The sequence below is a fragment of the Amphibalanus amphitrite genome, unplaced genomic scaffold (genome assembly GCF_019059575.1).
Source record: "Amphibalanus amphitrite isolate SeventyFive unplaced genomic scaffold, NRLGWU_Aamphi_draft 000034F_arrow, whole genome shotgun sequence".
NCBI lineage: Eukaryota > Metazoa > Arthropoda > Thecostraca > Balanomorpha > Balanidae > Amphibalanus > Amphibalanus amphitrite.
Window position 1 is genome coordinate 861,472 of NW_024881530.1, and position 20,634 is coordinate 882,105.

The 20,634-nt window shown below is 46.2% G+C and overlaps 1 protein-coding gene across 9 annotated transcripts; it reads right to left on the bottom strand.

Annotated features, from left to right (window-relative positions):
* Positions 1-684: 684 nt before the first annotated feature.
* LOC122369761 (glutathione synthetase-like) lies at positions 685-20,396 on the bottom strand. 9 transcript variants are annotated; one of them, XM_043344776.1, is made up of 13 exons: positions 20,241-20,396; positions 19,214-19,352; positions 18,618-18,801; positions 18,231-18,306; positions 16,945-17,075; positions 4,711-4,753; positions 4,395-4,468; positions 3,962-4,126; positions 3,230-3,383; positions 2,804-2,908; positions 2,397-2,671; positions 1,998-2,162; positions 685-1,647 (listed from the first exon to the last, which is right to left on the bottom strand). In XM_043344776.1, the coding sequence occupies exons 2-13, from the start codon at positions 19,308-19,310 to the stop codon at positions 1,617-1,619; spliced, it is 1,500 nt and encodes a 499-aa protein (XP_043200711.1). In that variant the 5' UTR covers positions 19,311-19,352; positions 20,241-20,396; the 3' UTR covers positions 685-1,616. The 9 variants fall into 9 exon arrangements, with proteins under 9 accessions (XP_043200711.1, XP_043200663.1, XP_043200734.1 ...); XM_043344728.1 differs by lacking the exon at positions 16,945-17,075 and adding an exon at positions 6,469-6,599 and having other exon boundaries at positions 20,241-20,321; XM_043344799.1 differs by having other exon boundaries at positions 20,253-20,304.
* Between the last annotated feature and the right edge of the window lie 238 nt (positions 20,397-20,634).

The following is a 20,634-nucleotide window of genomic DNA, read 5'->3' on the forward strand; positions in this document are numbered from 1 at the left end:
GGCCATTCCACAGCGAGGCCTCGGTTGTCATGGCAACATTTGGCATCTGGTGGAGCATTATAAAGCTGCGTAGATAGTTGCGTAGCTAAATTAGCTGCATGCATTTCGTAATCTATTTTTGCCATATTTATTCAAATCAAACCAAAAAAGTTAAAGCTGTGGAAAAATCGTCTCAAATAATTCAAAAAGCATCTACAAAGATTGAAGTTCTTGGAAAAGGGACGTAAATTGCGCAAGTGTTTCATAACAATTTGGATAAAGGGCGGCAATGTGCGAGGACGAGTGATGACTTTTATTGCTTTTTGTCCTTCGACCTTCAACTTATTTAAGTGTCGTTGAATCATCGTGTTTTACAGAGTGCCTTTCTTTATATCTCATACTTTTCCATTACCACCAGCGAAAGTGGAAAGGTTAGAAAGGTCAGTTTCCATTCCCTCTTCTGGACCATTCAGCCAGGTTTAATATTTGAATTGTTGCTGTTATATTACCATCAATATTATTGTTGACCTATTCCACCAACTACTAAAAGGTGAGTGTTACAGTGAAATTTGTACCTCCAACTAGAGAAATTTTGTATATTGAAAGTGAAGATACCTACACTATAACATTGTATTCCGATATGTATTCCGATAAGCCTGGTTTGTGCATGAATATTAAAGTCAGCATGCAAGTAAAAACAAAGAAGAAAGTTCTGCGGTATATTATTCACACAAGATTCTCGTTTCAAGGGAATCCTCAGCACGCAGAGCCACAGTGGAGTAGCCGTTAACAGATAAGTACACATAGCTGCAAGAAAAGGTGCTATTTTGCGTCAGTGGTGAGAGAGAGTAAGATAGGTACCTATGCAACCACATGTGATCTGCAGAGCGACTAACTCACTGGCCAAGTGTTTTTGCACACAAATGCAAACCAAGAAAAATAAAAACAATATAAATCATTTAAGTTGTCATTCATCAATGAACAAAAAAGTTAAAATAAAGATATACTCTGTGAACCTGATATGCATATAACCTCAGACCTGGTTCTGTTGAAAAAGTTTGCACATGTATGCATAAACATACAAAAAAAAAAAAAAACAAGCCATTTCTTGACAAATGAATACAGCCACCTATGCACACACTGGACCTTCCACCCACTGGTTCTCCGTTCTGGATGTGATAAAAAAATGCATGGACACAGCCACCTTGCCCTCTAATTCTTCACGCCCATCAATGGACTTCAGCCTATCTGAAGGTAGATTCAGATCATTATGTTTTAAGCATTTTTAGTAATAGATCAGTGATGGTGGTGGATTTCGGTGAAATACCAGCATTTCGACTGTGAGGCGTGAGCTGCAATTACTATCCTCTAGGAATGTCAACAATAGTTTTAGCATTTTCATATGAACATAACATCTTCGACTAGTCAGTTGTTTCACCCATACTGAGAATATAAAATATGCATACATCTGTGTTACGCACGCTCTTTCTACAATCTGTCAGAATCCCTGCTAATAATGGCAATTATGTGGCAGCAGCAACTAGCGAATTTCCTTGACCAAGCACCAGCACACTGTGAAGTGACTTCATGGACTTGGGTGATGACGGATGCTCCCAGCATAGATCGCCAGATACGCCTCACTGGCATGGACCAGTGGTGCACAGACAGCTGGGGACACAAGTCGCTTCAATTAATACAGTGTTCACTGCTTCCATGCACCTTCATCAACACTTGTGACAGCAGACAAGCAAGAATGAAGAACTGAGTTGACTTTGGAATCTTCAAACCATACTTCTTCATTGCAATATGGACAAAATGCTACGTTATAAATGCTACGGTTAGGTAATTGTATGAATTTGAAAATTGACCTGACTCTTTTGAAGCTGAGAATCACTAGTATTTTTGCTACAATTTTCACGCCTTCCAAATTCAGCCTTTTTATCCTTATAAATACAATGTAATCACGCAAACATGGTGCACCATCTCGCGCGACTATGTCACTGTGCCATTGGACTCACTTCTCTCCCAAGTCGGAGGCGGTGCGGATATGCTCGTCAGACGATACGAGGAACGGCGAGTCCATGGCGCCGGAGCCGCCGATGACGCCGCCCTCCAGCACCGTCGACGGCTTGGAGCGCAGCGTGAAACCGCAGCACTCGTTGCAGTACGTCTGGTTCGCATCGCTGCAACGACATACGGGATAAGCTGAGGTTAACAGGATTGTTTACACGATAGAGCATTCCTTTCCGACTTGATATTATAATGTATGTAATACACTGACAAGTTGTATGTATAATACAACTCTATGCTGCGTTTCAGATGAATTTTTGGTGTAACTTCCGCTTTCCACTTTAACTTCCACTCAAATCCTATTGTTGATCAGACCGATTCTCAGACTGGTACTCCTTGCTACCCACCTAAGGATGTAGCCGAAGATGCCGAGCTCCCCCACCGCCTGCACCAACTGCGGTTTGCCCTGGCCGGCCCTCAGCAAGTAGTTGGGCTGCACGTGCGGCTCGATCAGATCCATGAGGATGTAGCCCGTGCGCTCGGGACTGTTCTTGATTGCGGAGAGCGTCTTAGCAATCTCCAGGCCGTAGACGTTGTTCCCTCCGCCCTCACGCTGCGGCTTGAGCACGAATCGCTCCGGGTTGGCGATGGCCATCTTCACAGCGGCGTCACCCTCCTCGTTCTGGGGAACATGCACACATGTCAACGATGATACAATTTCAAATATCAAATCACAATCGTAATCAAATCGGAGTGGGAGAAATGTGAAAACAATATGGAAGAGGAAGGAAACAAACCAACTTTCTATGCTCACCATATCCAGCGAGTAGAGGCCGGTGAACACCGAGCGACACAGCTTCACTTCTTCCTCGTTCAGGAAGCGCTCCAGCGCCCCGGGACGGGACAGCTCCTGCTGCACCTGAGGGTTGATAAGGAGGAACGATGTTACACTGCCAGCTACTTCATGCCTGAGCGACAGAGCAGTGACGGAATGACAACGTTACATGAAAGTACGAGATAAGTTCGTTACGTTCAACTGGACCTCAGGTCTGACATTTGCTCTCAATCATTACGTCTCTTTTCTCAGATGTTTTCCATATCACAAGTTGACCTTGAGTGCAAATTGTCACAATTTCGCACAGCCAATCCTCTCAGGTCTCAACCATGTCCCCTCCCTCCTCCTACCACTTTCCCTTCGTTCTCCCTCCGCCGTTGCCCTTCCTTTCCCCACCCGACCTACCTTTTTGGTGCCGGACAGGTGGAGCTGGATGCTGGGCGATTTGATGGCCTTGGAGCGCTCGATCAGGAGGCGCACGCTCCACTCCTTGTCGGTGGGATAGTGGTCCGGTGAGTACCCCATGCGGTAGTACACCAGCGCGATCTCGTAACCGTCTCTGCGGGAAAGACGGACGGATTTGATGGCCATCAGGGTTCGACGGTTATAGACCTACGTGAATCAAAGTCAGCTAACAACACCTTGAAAAGTTCTTATCACTGCGCAAACATTAAGCTCACAATTTTTGTATCATTTTGTGGTCACTGCCTAAAACGTTTGAGAGGAGCTATATCGTATCCCTTTCCTGCAATAATGCAATGCATGGAAGTGCTTCTTGTGATAGGTCTGCCATACTGCAATAAGTATTTGTGTCACACATCACGAGCTAAATGGTTTGGACACGTATGCAGCAACACATAGTTTCACAGACCCCCACATATTAGATCTACAATAGCTAGATCCAATGTGGAGCAAAGCGCCGCTTTAGGCATTATGATAAAATGAAAGGTTCTTAATTTTGAACAAGCACAATGCAGAGTTTGACACCGACTCTGGTACCGGCTGAGCCCGAAAACAACGACTGTATATTGGGCCTGGCTGTCAAGTTTCTAAGTAACCCCGACTCAAGCCAGAATCCTGAGGCCGCCACGAGTCTGCCAATGGGCTAAACTCCTAGTATCCATCCCGGAATCTTACACCATGAGACGGCGGTCGCTGGTGAGCGTGGCCTTGGTGACCAGCTCGCCGTGGGTGCGGCGCAGCACCTTGATACCCGGACGCTGCTTGTAGATCTGAAACTCGTGGAAGCGCTGGTCACAGATGTTGATGGTGCGCTCCTCGACTACGAACAGAATGGCAGCTCTGAAAACAAACGGACAGCCCGGCGGTACGGTCAGTGGTTTATGTCTTAGCTGGTGAAGATGAGATTGGATTTCTTAAAGAACTGCGATTGATTAAAAGGGGAGGTAAGTTTCAAATGTTGGTGTGGCATAGATAAATGGTAGGTATTCACCAAAGCATGTTCGTAACTTAGCGGTATAAGATCTATCCCAGTGCAGTGGTGCCATTTATAACACAACTCAGTGGACAATTAATATATTGAGACATGTCCTCAACGGCAATGGCGTACCCTTCGACGTTGTACTTGTCCCAGGCGTGGATCATTCCCTCGGCGATCCCAGAGAGCGATGTGTTGACCGGTATCTGCCAGATCCCAGACGCCAAGTGAATAAAATATAAAAATAAAAGCAACACAATGTTACGTCGATCTCTACTTTGTCATGAACATTCTTAGTCGCGTTATTTGAAAATGGCATGTAAGGAAGGACAGTCCTTTCAGAGTTCATCGAAATCATGCCAGTCTTACGTTACATTTTGACATCGAAGTTTCAAAGAAAGACTCCTCACTAAAAAAGAAAGTTACGAATTATCAGTTAGAAGCTCACCTGGTCTAGCTTGTCGAGATGGCCCATCTCAGTCAACCCGTATCTAAGCACAAACACACAAACACGACAGGTCAGGTCCCGTTGATGGCTAAGCCCACCGAACAAGTTACATCAGCGTGTGTGACAAGTGCAACAACGCAAAACATATGCTAACCCCAATATGACAAAGAATTAAGAAATAAACATGGCAGAAGTAGCGGCATCTTGTACTAGGCAAAAAATAAGCATGTTGCGTAATAAACCAATGTGACACTATAAAAACCAATGACGAAACATGTCCCAATAGCATAGCACCATAACAAACGTAACAAGCATATGCCTAGCGCGGGGACTGCATGCTACATACGGTGCCAAATTAAGACCCCACACCAGCAGAACGGCCCGACAGAACAGCCACTGTATGGCGCCTTCGCACACTCAAAACACGCTAAGGTCAGTTAGTTGACGGCAATCGGTTCGTGCATGCCGCGAAGGAAGGGGCCGTTAGAAATCATTGTATGACTGTGGATTGATTTGAGAGACAAATTGCTTTGGTATATTTAGTAAATGTATCTTCGTCAAGGATAAAGTACATCTTCAATATTTTCTTTTTTAGACGGGCAGTGACCTTCAGTCGGTCAATTTGTAGTGCAGAATTATTATATTTCCATTTTAATACCGACGTTTCCCACCAGTCATCCAACACTAGCATACTAGAGAATGTTACGATTTTCATCCTCGATGTTATGGATGTTTTCATTTGTTAGCTCAAGCTTCTGGAATCAATATAAGGGCATTGTCGTATTGTGTTAGGGTACCGATGGTGTAGGTTTCCACCCTCGCCCCAGTTTGCTCGCAAGTAAGCATTTCACATACGTCAGAAACAATCAGTGCACAAGAATGTTACTTTTCATAGATGTTCTATGTAAACAAATGTCACTGTAACTGATTGTTCATGGTGCATGTAATCATGAGTAGTTGTGTATTCAAGCCCCAAAGATGGGCTATGATTATTGAAGCAGCATACTTTTATCCAACCGAAATGAATAAAAGGGTTACGTAAAGCATGTGCGTGGATCACAGACAAAGAAATGCCGTGCATGTCTGCTCCCCCAGTGTTCAGTCATTCTGGACAGTAGAATAGATTTTGAAGTTATGAATTTTCACCTTCCTACCGCATTACATCTAGTTGGCATGAGCTTTCAGGGTTCTCTAAAGTATTCGCACAACCACCCAAAAGCCACCAATCCTGGTACATAAAGCTGTCTTTTCGAAGAGCATTATATCTTCGATCATTCTTTCGAGGGTTCGATGTGACGGGGATTCAATAACTAACAAAACATCTATTAATGTTAATTATTTGATTATGCATATTGCATGCCTGCCGAATTATTGCAGTTGCCTACTATATTTACGAGATGCGACCCCAAAAACAGTGCTCATTGTCACAATGTGCACAAACCAGGGGTAAAACTCAGCGGCAAAGTTAATATAAATATAGAGTAGCAAACTTCATACTTTTTTGCTTAGCAAAACAAAATATCTCGATAATTTCATCTCGCGAAACTTCAAACCGGAACTCAAGGGGTTACAAAAACTGTCTCATTGAATATTGTTGTGTCCAAGACAACAATCATACTCCCGTACCAAACTTTTGTTAATGTCATGACTTGAGTGAAAGTTAAGAGGCTCGGACTGAGCACAGTCTGGGATCTGGGATCCACGCACGTGCTTCACCAGTGGCGGGAACGTGCCGCGCGTGGCCCGGTGACGGCGTACCTATGCATATCGGTCGACACCACGGACATGCCACTCCACCCGGAGGCGATAACGTTCGCCTCCACCTGGTAAATGGTGTCGGACAAATCGCAGGCGAAATAGTCCACGCGCAGAAGGCCCAGCGTGATCGGCTGAAAGAGAACGGGCTTCAGTGGCGTCGCCTCGGGGCGGCACGAGGGCCAGAAGCACCCGCGAAAGCCGCTGTGTCCCGCTCAGATAACACCACAGTCGTGTAGGCAATGTGCTGGGAAATCGGTACTGAGTGTGCTCCTCAGTCATACACCGTGTGTGTCGAACTCATTGAGGATTGTCTGTGCATTCATGCCACAGACTGAGTGCTTCCACTTCCATCTATGCAAAATGAGTGTTCCGCGGAAGCCTTTCAACGACGTTAGTCGCATAAGATGGTAATGGTATTGGTCAAAATTCATTTCAAGCTTGTTCTGTGCTTCTCTCCTATTAATGCTGTATCGCTGTGTTACCTAGCAACAAAGTGTCATTAGACAGTGCTCTAGGATAAACTATGTGTTTTTATATTTGTTAGATGAGTATGCAGTCCCAATTCTGAGGTCCTTGGGTTTGTAACCTGACGTATGTGGGCATGTTTGTATTTCCCAATTGGTTTAAATTGTACCTGCGCGTAATTTAAGCACACATTGGGCCGCCGCCGTCACTGCAACAACTTTCCATTGGCAATGAAAATATTTATTTATAATATTTTATAGTAAGAACTGAAAATATTTTTTCGCGTAATTTTTTTCGGATTTTTTTTTTTTGGAAATATATTTTCGCCACTATTTGTGAAATGAAACTCTGTATCTGCTCTGTATGTGTTTCTGTGTGTTTGCACCGTGCAGAGGGGTGCTTTGACGTCGTGCGCAGGTCAAACGGTGCGTTGGATGGGGCTGAAATTTTCGCAGGGTGTTGATGACGTCACGCGCACGTGCAGTGTCGAGATGCGAGTCCCGGGGGGTGGATGGTTTGCACGTGGCACGCGCTGGAAAAGTGGGTATTTTTTCAGAATTTTGTTCGGTCTTCAAGGCATCGGCAGCCGGGTTCAATCGCCTTTGACAATAAAATGCACGACGATCGGCGGCGGGTGCCTCTCATTTGCAGATTGGCAAGTTATGTATTTTGAAAAACAGAGGCGAATGAAGGTGTTGCTTTTCGGTAAATAAAAACAGTTTTCAATGCGCTTAACCAAATGCACCGCGTTTGCCGCAATGCGCCACATTTGTCACAAAGCGCCATTTTTTGCCGCAAATCGCACAACTTTGTCAAATATGGTCTTTGACGGTGCTGGAAATATTTTTTATAGTAAGTTTTCCGATGGCCCCGGTTTCTGGTTTGAATTTCACACGCCGAGCGTACCCAAGATGAGCGTACCTACATCCTTTTTGCCTTCATTTATCCACGTCTACCGCCATAATAGGTATAGAAACAGCATACTGGGTGGAGACTTCCATTTAGCGTCTAGCTAGACGCGTCTAGCTGGACGACGGCTGCGTCTATACGGCGACAGCTAACTTTAGACGCGTCTAGCTTGGAAGTCTCCGTCCAACAGTTAGACGCCAAGTTAGACGCCAAATTGACGTCTGCTCAGTTAGACGCCAGTTGGACGCCAGTGGAAGTCTCCATCCACTGTGTTTCATGTCGCGAACAGCAGCATGCAAAATGTTTATGTACGGCTCTCCAGTAAAAGTCTTGTTGGTTTTGCTTTTTCGGACATATCTGGTCCTATATAATGTTCAAATGCATAAGTATCAACCCGAATTGTGTGTATGCACATTTACCACGAGACTGTGAAATTGCATCGTTGTATGCCAAATACTTTCCGAGATATTCACCAAAAACCTCATTTTCTGCCGTTTGGGGTATTCTGGCCGCAATCTTCCTGGGATCGCCTATGACATCAGTAGAGCCATCTAACGAGAGGAACGCAGAAACACAGAATCATGAATGAATCGAGCGCGTAGTAAACGGTGTATGAAAGGGAGACTCGGCAGAGGCTATCCGGGTGGCCGGCGCGCGGCGCGCCCTTAGGCATCGGCCGACCCTTCGGACCGCGTGGGGTCAGAGGTCGCGCTCGGGAAGTCTCGGCTCTGGGTTTAAGCGCTGTGCAGTCAGGAAGGGAGGATAGGATAGCGCTAGCCCGACTGACTAGTGTCTCGGCTGATTCGTGTGGGGTGGAAGGGGGCACAGAACGGGATAGTGGCTAGTGGTGGATGATGGGATGGTGGTTAGATTAGTGCGTACTGCGTAGAACGTAGCTGAACATGCATTTTTTTTTCATGGCAAACAACATGCAGCACAATGTGCGGGATTATGCCAGAACTCATACAAAAGGGTAATAATATTTCGGCCGAGGGAGTGGATCAGTGCCATGACAAAGCATGACGATGCTGCCAAAATCGGGATGCTTTTTTGCCCCCATTTTTTACCCCTAACATGCAGCGCTTAATCCGAACTTAGAGGTCCCCGACTGACCTTAGACCTTAAAATCGCACCTGTCCGGTGCGCCACCTTTTCTTAAGGGGCGCTCTTCTTGGTTGTATCTGTTCTTACCAATAACAAAAGCAAATCGAATGTATAATAAAAAGGCATACCTCGAACACAGTTTTATTCACACCCGCTCGTGTGCATACTTGTTTTGACCTATACCTTGTCGCATCATATCACTTCAGTGCTTAACCCTCAACGGAATTTTGGGTTTTCTGCATACGAGTATACCCCGGCCGAGGTGATTGCAACCCCTCTCCGTCTTTTTGCCCCTAATTGAGCTAGCGCCTTGCGAATAAAACTGAGCGCGTGCGTCGTATGAGATGCAGCAACTGGTACCCGATTTGAATGTCTCGGGTCAACCGATAAACTCTGAGGTTGCAGCTCAAAGTCGCGGGATCGGTATTTGGTAAACAACTTCGCCACTTAAGTGGCTACAGAGCCAACATTATGGCACCATCGAGTTTTGCATGCTCTACTTGAAGCGCGTCGAATAGTATACGCTTTGTTTTCGTTGAGGTCAATTTAAGGCATGTTCACATCAGGTCATGGTCAGGGCAGAGCCACTCAGGCCACGAAGCTGGCCCAAGGAGGTCATATATGTAGCTTCTTCGATTCGGTAGGTCCTCACAAGTCCACTGGTGGCTTCCCGACTCTCTAGCTCAATTTGATCGGGACTTTTTGGTGAAAACTCCTGTGACCATAGTGACGTCATAAATGAAGTCGCCTAACTTTAAGAATGGAAAAGTGAATGCTGGGGCTTACAAAAATTGTATCAAAGCGCGAATTAATGCGCTTGAGACAGCTTTAGATGGCTCCTGGCGCCAAAATAACAGCTTTCATATTTCCCAACTGATTGATAATCGTGAGGTTGCGTGTCCGACCTGACTTCAGGTCACTCTTAAGAAAAATACGAGATAGCTACATACAAGTTGTGAGGCCTCTGTGAGATAGTACTAGATCATATAAGCTTCATTCCCCGTTGAAAAGTCCCCTGGCACGAAGGGTGCTGCGACGTCGTGACATTTTGGGACCTTACAGAGGTTCACTTTTGACGTCATTGGTCAACGGCCTGACCTTAACCTTCGCACTTGTAGGAGGGTGTCGAACAGCCCTCCTACCCTCAGTTTTTCGCAAATAACTCGCGCAAAAAGCGGCTGATTGCGACGACACTTTCAGTACCCTCGAGTTAATCAATATTACGCCTACCCTGTAATTTATATGACCCTGACTCAAAAGACCTTTGACTTGTGATTTGTTTTCCGAAACCATGTTTGGCCGGAATCGTGTTTTGGCGTATTTCGCGTAAAGCGCATTTTATTGTCTTTTTGTGGCTTTAAGCGATCAAACATGTGAAAGGATGTTGATCCCATGGATTCTAGTGGGTATCAAGGTCACGTGAAGGTCAGTCAGGTCACTGATCTTTGATGACCTTTGTTCACTCTTTCGAGTTCTACATGTTTCTAGGGTAGATTTTGGAGTTGATTTCGCATTTAGAAACCGTTTGAACATTTAACCCGCGCGGGGCTGGGGGGGGTAAATTTTACCCCCCCTCGCGAATTTTTGCGATACCTCAAAAACGGCGGCGCGCAGCGCCGCCAACCTTTCAGTACCTTTTCTTACATCAATTTGACACGTTCCCTGAAAATTTGAGCGAAATCCATCGGAATTTTTTTTGAGAAATTGACGTTTTAGTGACGTCATGTTCGCCATTTTCGCCTCAAAAACGGCAAAAGTTCAAACGCCGCTAACATCTTCATTGTTAAAGGAATCAAGACGTAACAAAAAAGGATATACGTAATTCTACTTTGTCTATCAAATGGTTATCTCGGTTTTTTGAAAAATTTTTATTTTGGCCCAAATTTTTTCAAAAAACTGACTTTTTTGGGAAAATACTCATAAAATCCAAAATTTTGAGTCTATCGAAAAAAAACCGGAATATATGTCAGAGAAGTGGTCTATGTGCACCTACATACCAAATTTTAGAAGAATCGGTTCAAAAATGTGGGAGTTATTCAAAATTTTATGACGTCACGACACACAATTTTAGAAAAATGACTTTTTTGGAAGTTCTAGACCTCGTACGGAAACAAAAATAGCACCATTCGATTCGCCGTGAAAAACTGCATCAGATAGACACCTTTTTAGGCCTTAACAACCAACTTCAAAATTTGACCTCACTTGACTTGACCTTGACCTGACCTCGACCTGAAATTCATCCAGAGGTGGTCCATATCACTTATTGAGTGTGCCTATTGAATTCTATGAGTAAAATGACCCATAAAACATGTGTCGCACATGCCCTTTTCTATATTTTGTTTTTTGGTGACCTGACCTGACCTGACCTTGACCTTGACCTCTGAATGATATTGTATGCAACGAATATTGTCTTGGTAGCCTAAGAACACGTTTTGGGCGATCAGTCTCAGTCCATGACTCCATTCTTCGGCAACTACGGTGCAAGGCCGATACTGTAGAAACTTGCAATTTGTACCCTTGACCTGACCTTGACCTTGACCTCAAACTTTAAATTAAGTACATGTTTTTAGTTGTTCGTGATGAGAGCTTTCGATTGGCGTTTGAATTTTCCAAATCGGACCATTAGTTCGGGAGATAACAGGGGGGTAAAATTTACCCCCCCCCCCCAGCCCCGCGCGTTCGGCTGGAGACCCCAGCCCCGCGCGGGTTAACCCTCGCCCATGTAGGGGGGGGGGTTGGTGCAACCCCCCCCCTGAGGTTTTTTCGGAAATAGTGCAAAAACGGCGGCGCGCAGCGCCGCCAAATTTTCGGTACCTTATGGGGCAAGCCTTGCGCATCTTTTGATAAAAAAAAAAATTGACCGGGTCATGTCAGGTCACGGAGTTATGACGTCACAAAGGGAACAGCCTCCGGCCGGATTTTGACAAACTGAGTGCCAACGCACGAGGTTTCCTGCCGGTGGTACGGACATCGGTTGATGGATCGTGATGAAACTTCCCATGCATGTTGAGGCAAGTATTGGCTATCATATGGTATAAGAAACTTGACCGGGTCAGGTCAGGTCACGGAGCTATGACGTCACAAGAGGAACAGCGTCCGGTACTATTTTTGAAAAGCGCCCGAACCACTATTTTGCTAATTCTTGTCACCTCAATGGGAATATGCAGCAATATTAGCTTCTATAGGGAGCAAATGGACCTTCCAAATCCAAAAATACAATCAGATTTCAAAAATTTAAATTTTGATTTTTCGAATTTCTGCCGCCGACTGTGACCTTGCCGACTTCCGGCGCTCCCAACGCGCCATTTTTAGAGCTAGGGAAACGAAATACATACCAAACGATAGAGAATTGATCAAGGAACACGATAGTGAAGGTTTCAAGTCGATATCTCCCACCGTTTTGCCGCAATCGCCGCGGAAAGTTGAAAAAAGTCTATTTTTCCGAAAATTTGACCTTTGACCGGTCAAAAGTAGGTCAAATGTTGACCTAGGACCAAAAAATATACCACCAATCGCGAGATCTCGGCGAGAGCAATCCGTTGGTCTTTTCCGCTAAGCTCTACGACGCTCCGTTTTCAAACGCCAAGGGGGGGGGGGTCGCACCAACCCCCCCCCCCCTGCATGGGCGAAGGTGGCAGATCGCCGTTTACGGGCGAGGGTTAAGAAGTAGTTTTGTTTCCCTCGTAACATGTGACCTGATGCACGAAAACATCATCTGTGATCAAAACTATCTTGAAATTCGTGATCAGCACCCCGCAAAACCCTATAACAGCTTCACTTTACGAAGCTCTAACAGGTCCCGATTCCCCGACTTTTGAGTTATATATTGACCTGTCAACCAATGACCTATTGGGTATCATCGGCCTCCTCTCGTCACGGGCAACACGCTCTTTTTCCGCGAAGCGTTAGCTCGATCAAGGACTGAACGGCAAAGGGGTCTAATGGACCCCCCTCCCCCCTTACGATAGACGCTGGCAAAACACCAATATGGGCGAGGGTGAAAATACAGCTGCTGTCATAAAAAATTCAACCGGCACCCGCCCCCCCCCCCCGCCCCCTCTCCTCTCGGCCACTGCCAGCGAGGTTTTAAGCGTATCATACACGTTACAAGGCATCATATATCAAGATGACACACCCCAGCAGCCATATGCACTGAACAAAAACTTATTACCCACGCTAGTCTATCGGCACCATAGCACATGGTCGAGACTGTCGTCAGCCACGGACCCGCACTCGACCAACCCTCTGAGCCCGTTGACTGCGGGTGACCTTGACATGTCAAGCCTGATCGGCGGCCGGCCGCTGTCGTGCGTCGTTACACGCGGAGGGGAGGGAGACACAAAGCTCTGCGTTATAGTTGACCTCTGACCTTTCCCTGCGCCCTGGTCACTGACCCCGCTCCATGTCGCTGGGCGGTGGCATGGCGCTGGAAACCGGTTCTAGCCTCTACACATGCCACCATTCTAACCCTCCCCTCCCCACGCTACTACGCGGCGTGGAGTACGCTCGTGCGTAACTGGGCGGAGCAAGGGGTCACGCGATACAGGGGCGGAACTGGTTGCCCTCCCGCTCGCCAAGCGACCTACGACTAATACCCTGGAGAACCGTACAATGTGTTGCGAATTCTGCGATATTACAGAAAAGCGAGCAAAATTGTTTAGTTGATATGATAAATGCAGGACAAACCGCACCTAAGCAATGAATGGCGTGTCCTGCCGCAAGTTCACCAAACGGGGAAACTCACAGGAACCTCGCTAAAGCCTAGAAGCAGGCGCTGCCAGCGGATAGAAAATGAGACTACATCTCGGGGACGCTGATTATAACAACAATGAAGCAACAAAACTAGGCGAGCGAGAATGCGACAAAGGGGGGAAGGATAGCACTAGCAATCACCTGAAGCGAATAATTTTTAGAAGCCACTATTGAAGAACCTTTTCAGCCAAGCCAGAAATATACCTCGATCGCACCCGTCATCACGAAAGGAACGGAGAGCTCTACACAAATAAGCATTGAACAGTTGTTAGGCCGGATGGCAGTGGAGGCAATCAATAGCAAGAAGGTGCGTCCTAAAACGTCGACTTTAGTTCCAGGTACCCTCGCTGTTTGCAGAGCGTGATTTACCTGAATGAATCTGACATGCCTGATGTGGCGTATCTGTCCATCGCCTACTTTTTACGCATTGTGCGGTACTTATGGGATGGGTACACGGCGCAACATTATAAGGACCAAGGAGCACTCAAACTCTCAACCCTCGCCGGCCGAGGGGGGAACGGGTGCCGCCCCCTCCCCCCATAGGGTTTTTAGCGATAGCTTCAAACACGCTGGCGATAGAGAGCTGAAAATTGGCATACCTGACCTTTGATTCAAGCCGGATCTTTTGACACCAACCGCATTTTCGGGTCAGATCAGGTCATTGACCTATGACGTCATAAGTGAACCTTTGCACGGTCTTCAGATGTCGCAACTTCCCAACGCCCTCTGCCAGAGGAGCTTTCACAGGGGAATGAAACTTGCAGGATCCGGTATCCATTACGAATCTCACAACTTGTAATCTCGGATTTTTCCTTAAGGTCATATGAGGTCAGGTCATTCTCGTGACCTCACCATTATAAGTCAATGGGGAAAAATGAAAACTGCTATTCTGGCGCCGGGAACGATCTCCAACTATCTCAAGCACACAGAATCGTGATTTGATGCACTCCTTGCAAGGCAACATGCGTCCCTTTTGCAATGTTGACCTTGCGTGACGTCATTTATGACGTCATTAGGGTCATATTAGTTTTTCGTCAATAACTCCCGATCAAATTGAGCTAGCAAGTTGGTAAAGCCTTCAATGCACTCAGGAAGACCTGCCCATCGAATGATATGCGACATGACCTCCTTCGACCAATTTCGTGACCTGGGGGAGCTCACCTGACCGTGACCTGAGGTCAACACCCTAAGTTGACCTGACCCAAACAAAAAGTACATCATTCGACGCGCCTGAGCGAGGCGAACACGATGCTGCCACAATCGCGGCTCTGCGGCCGTTTTTGCGAAGTTATTCACCAAAAACGGAACCGTACCTTGGGGCACTTGACCTGACCTCAGAGGTCACCGGTAGACCTAGGACCTTAAAATCGAGTATCAATCTCTGCATCTCGTATCGGCGCACACGCTCGTTTTTTTCCGCGACGCGCTACCTCCACCAGGGGCGAAACGGCGAGGGGGTCGTACCCGCCCCCCCCCCTCGGCCGGCGCGTATGTAGAAAACCAATAGGCCAGGCGAGGGTTAACCATACAGAAGATTCTATACGACTGACTAGGATGACGATACGACTGCTGACAAAGATATGTAGGTAGTAGGTACATATCAAAAGCTCCAACGACAGATCGAACTCTGCGGAGACGGTTATTTTAAACCCTGCTCTTGAATCATACAAAATGTAATAAGCGTAGGTGTAAGCTGATTTAATCGCAAGTCGTGTCGTAGGCCCATCATGCTATGATGGGCCTCAAGATCATCAAGACTGAGCTGGTGGCGATTGCCATCTACCGGCGCCTTCCAAAATGCCCATTCCTTGGTCCTTAGGCAGAACGTCGCAGCGACTGCTGATGGTGCTCTAGCTTTGCGCTGGGTTCCATTTAACCTGAATCCAGAAAACTTCAACCCAAAATTCAGGATTTTCCGGCAAACTACAGGAAGATATGTTCGGTCAAACGCATCATGGCATTGCAGGAATATTTACAAAGGGATGGAAACCACTACGGTGACTCGCAATACAGCAATGTACAGCGCAGCCTAACTATATGTACGTTATTTCAATTGAATTATTTTGACCACTTCAGCGACATGCATGTTAACACCTTTCGAATAACAGCAGAACACAACTAAGGACTCTACCCTGAGTCTGCTAGCTAGCATTCCCCTCTCACCGATTGCCCGACGATGGAAAATGGAAAATATTACGCACGTACGAAGTCCAACAGCCACCAGGGTTCACATCAAGAACGTGGGGTTTTAACTTCTAATCAAAGCTATTCAACGTTAAATGCGTTTACCGCTAACGCAGTTGCACGCCATACCCATACGGGTAGGTACCCATACTTACTTGGTGGACAGCAAAAATAACCAGGGCGAAATATAGTTCCGGAAACATTAGGGTAATGTTTATCATGGTCGCTAAGCATACCTACATGTGATCTACGTTTGACTAGGCATAACTGTTGTTTACGTTACGTTAGCTTCGTTCAGCATATGGGTTGTCGCATAGAATATCTTCTGTGTCGTGTTTTTATGGAGCATTACTGAGACCATTACATTTTGCATGGAAATGCAAGCATGCAGGCAGCAGGAAAGGAAATTCGCAGACAAAGTGGGTTCGTCAATGATCCCATTGTTTCACACCCCAAAGCATAAGCATGCGTAGCGATTCCTAAGTTAAACCAGCGTTACCGTGTCAAAACCAAAAAGACAGTGGCAGGTAAGGGTAGTGCATTGCGCAAGGCACAGCTAACAAAGCGAAGCACCCTAGTCGCAACTTAATCTAAGGACGTTGGCAAAAAGTGTTGCGTAACAACCTAAAGGAAATAATTCACCTTCCAAAAATAATATATCTTCAGCTTTGAAGATTTCGTGACCGAACTACGGGTAATGCGATTTTCAGACATCCCAGGTTTAACCGTTCTGCGAGGCATCTCGCTCTCTGATAGAATACCTACCTCAATGACGAGCACTTATGTGAGTTTTCAACCACTTCCTCTCAACAGAAACGAGGAAATGTGAGTAGCAAAGGTACCTGGTCGGCTAATCTATCTCAGTTTGAAATACTCGAAGCGAAGGTGAAATATTTCCTTTCGTAACTTTACACATTTTCCGTATTCTCCGTTAAAAGCTTTGCAAAACGGACAACGTTCCCCGTCCATTTACTGACGATTTCCTGTATCGTCTTGCTCTGATCTCGCAACTCTAACCATTCGAAACCCGAGGTGCTCAATGTGCTAAACGTGGGCGATTACCTATGGCAATCGTTAACAATGGAAGCGATCGTGGCGAAACTGGAGGCGATCGTGTTGCATTCCACTTGTTTAACGTTGCCGGTGCGCACGTCGTAAAAATAGTCGCTGCGAATCAGGCCGAGGCCGACGCTCTGTGGATATACACAAGGCGCCGAGCGGGGCGTGGCAGTGAGAACTGGTGCGGTCACCACCGCTCAAACACATAACCGACAGTGGCGGCGATACACGGGCCCTGGTGTAGAGTATAGGGGATGGTATAGGGCGAATGTGTATAATCTAGGTGTTTATATCCCGTGACCCTGTGTGATCTTCCATTCACATTAATGTAATGTAAGTATGACGTTACATGCCAGTTGTACACTATCGCTTCCCAAGTGCTTGTCATGCTGCAAATCGTTAACTCAGCATTAAATTTTGTTATTGCTAGATACCTATCGCATTATCACACAGCAGGACAGTGCCGAATCCCGAGCCCATGAAACGCTGAGGGACAGTGACTGGGCGATCAAAACTGCTCGTCACTGTGACAGCGAAACTGGGACGGTCACCGGTCCGACCTCCACGGGCACAGGATCAATAAACATTGGAGAACGGGCCAGCCGGGCGCGCCGAGTGGCATGACCCCTGCCCCCCCCCCCCCTCACCTACAAGCTAGGCCGGAAATCAGAGGCCGGCCGGTCCCCCGGTTAGAATCGATACCAGTGAGTAGCGTACTATCGAAGCATGAGATGGCGAAAATTAGTGATACAACATTGATCGGATGAACATATGCATGGTAGTTATACGCACCTATCGCTGGGTATTGCTGACTATATGCTATTAATTGGGGATAAGCCGTAAGCGTGAACGTCAAAAACCGTACTGAGCACGGTGAGAGTAAGATATATACGATGTCTCTAGATAATTGTTATTATGAAATGTAACAGTCTGGTTTCGCAGTTGCGGTAGATGTCGCGAGATAGACAGTGCGTGAGACATGTACGTGATGTGTGACTGATTTGTACTGAATGTCTGTAGTTCATATACACAGCACACACAATGTTGTCAATACGAGATGTTCATACACATCATTTCCTATTGATAGCGAAGCAGTATTGAATCGATAGCAGTTAAGCTAATATCAATGCAACTCATCAGATGGCATATAACACAACTAACCAGCTAAGCACACAACCAAATTACGTTAAAGCCATTATGAAACTCAATTATCACTGCTTGAAGCCGACAAGCAGCAGGGAGTAACGACACCATTACACGGTTTCCACTGACCCGGCGCCAGCACCTACCTGCGTGAGTCCCTCGTCCATCACCGCTGTGTAAATCTTGAACAGACCCGCGGTGAAGTCGTCCACCTCGATAGTGCTGGACATGCAAAACAAGAGGTGTGTCACGCACGCTGGCCGAGAGTATCCGGGGGCACGGGAGGTGCTGGCGACTTCCCGAGGACCCGGTGTTCTCCAAACAAGCCACATTACACTCAGGGAACCCGGGAGGAGCAGTCTGATTCAGTGCTGGTGCATAACTGCAAGTTCTGATATTTGGTGGACCAATGGGCCCTCACCATGCAGCATCAAAGGACTTTATGTCACTGAAACCAAGGCTATATAACCAAGAGTGAAACAAGAGTATGCAAACAGGACCAATTGCAATGGACAGCTGTGTGCACTTCTTACTTTTTGAGGCAATGGGTGAGAAACTGGCGATCGTAGGCGACTCCCATCATGAGCTTGTTCATGGCAGTCTGCACGAGTAGCGCGCGCCGGAACCCGCGCTCCGGGAACAGCGAAGGGAACAGGAAAAACGGCGCGAACCGCACCTCATCGTTCGACTTGCTCTCTCGCAGCCTCAGACTGCCGCCTGAGAGGAAGGGAAGGGATGCAGTGCTCACAGAAGATGTATACACTACATATGCATGATTGGTATGATGAGGTCAACTCGTTTCAAGACAACCAACAGTTACTCATGGTTAACTAGGTGGTCTATTGAAAGTGTTACTGGGTTGCATTATCAGTTACAACACTCAGCCTGAGTACACATTGCTCTAGATTACATATTGTCTTCAAAATTATTTCTTGCTTATTTCTAGCATGTTCAATTAATGATGATTTATCTTTATCTTTATAGGGAAATACTTAGCCTGAATGTGTAAAAAAGGCCTAATAGAAGAACCATGCACAGCTAATAGCCCTTCACAGAAAGGATCATGACACTAGACAAGTTAATGCATTGAGCAACAATGGTTAGGGTGAAACAGCACTATGATTCTTACCATGGAGAAGGAGATAATCTCTCTCATTTTGAGCAAGCTCCTCTAATTCTTTTTCATTCATTGGGAACTTCAGGAATGGATGAGAATATTCTGCCATTGTGAGAATGAACTGAAATCAATGACTTGACTTTCTGGCTGCCTGTAATGAAGTGTTAAACATGTCAAATGTAATGTAGGTGGATGTCAACAAGATATAGGTACAAATGCTCACACTTATACATCAAGTATTAAGTACAACTGTGTACATATTCTGTTGGCAATGCCATCTCATTCTGAACAAATGCATGACTTCAATTCTTGAATGCTCTCATTTCTCAATAACCCTATGACATAAACATTAAACAGTCAACTATTTTGCCTCTAAAATCTAAACTCAAGTTTCAAAAGCTTGCATGACTACATGTAACTTGAACATTTCCATGCACCCCAGTCATCCTCCTACAGACAAGTCATGAAGCTGTGAGGTTCTTGTGCGATGCCGGATGCGTGCAACTCAAAAGAAAGTGAAAATGATACAGATGAAAGTAAACGTGCACATTATAATGAGTAATGACTTCATTTATATTACATCATATAAGAAAATGAAAATGTAACAAAGGTAACAACATAAACAAAACAAAAAATAGCATCAAGACAAGTGTTATAAGTTGTGAAGGGTCATAGTCCTGATGTGGTCCTGATAATTCAAATTTCAAGTATAAGCTTTCATTTTTCCATGGAGAATGGAGATAAATTTAGGCCTGTCAGTACGTAAAATCTGAATAGCCAACTTATAATAAATCATACAAGGTAATAACAACATTGGAATGGCAGAAGTTTGAAAAAATGGCTATTTGGAATGCTTAGTTGAGATCTCAAGTTCCGGCCCTTGATCTCAACGTTTCCTTGATATTTCCTGAGAGCAAAACTGAAACCAGATCTTCTTAAAACTCAGCTCCATTAACAGCGGCAGGTAGGTACCTAAAATCACAAAAAAAACGCACGACGGGCCGGTATCTTTCCAGTTTGAGTTTCCACCTTCACCCACCTTCACCCTCACCCTCCGCTTGCTCCGACGTGCGGACCGCCCCCACGACTTTCGATTGTTGACTGCGCTTCGGGGTGCGTCATTTATAAACTTTTGTGCGCCACTACCGTGACAAGAAGTTTTTAGTGGTCATGACTTATCCGTTCTCAGATTCGCGACGTGGGATGATGCCTTAGACAATGGCAAGATCGGTCCAGGGGCGGATCCAAGGGGGGGGGGTCACATGGGTCATGGCCCCCCCCCCCCTTGAGGCCCGGGGGCCCAAAGACCTGCCAGGGGCACCACCGGCCTATCAGGGGTATCACAGTCCTGACAGGGGCACCACAGGACCGCCAGGGGCACCACAGGCCTAGCAGGGACACCACGGGCCTGGTGCCCCTGGGCCCTGACAGGA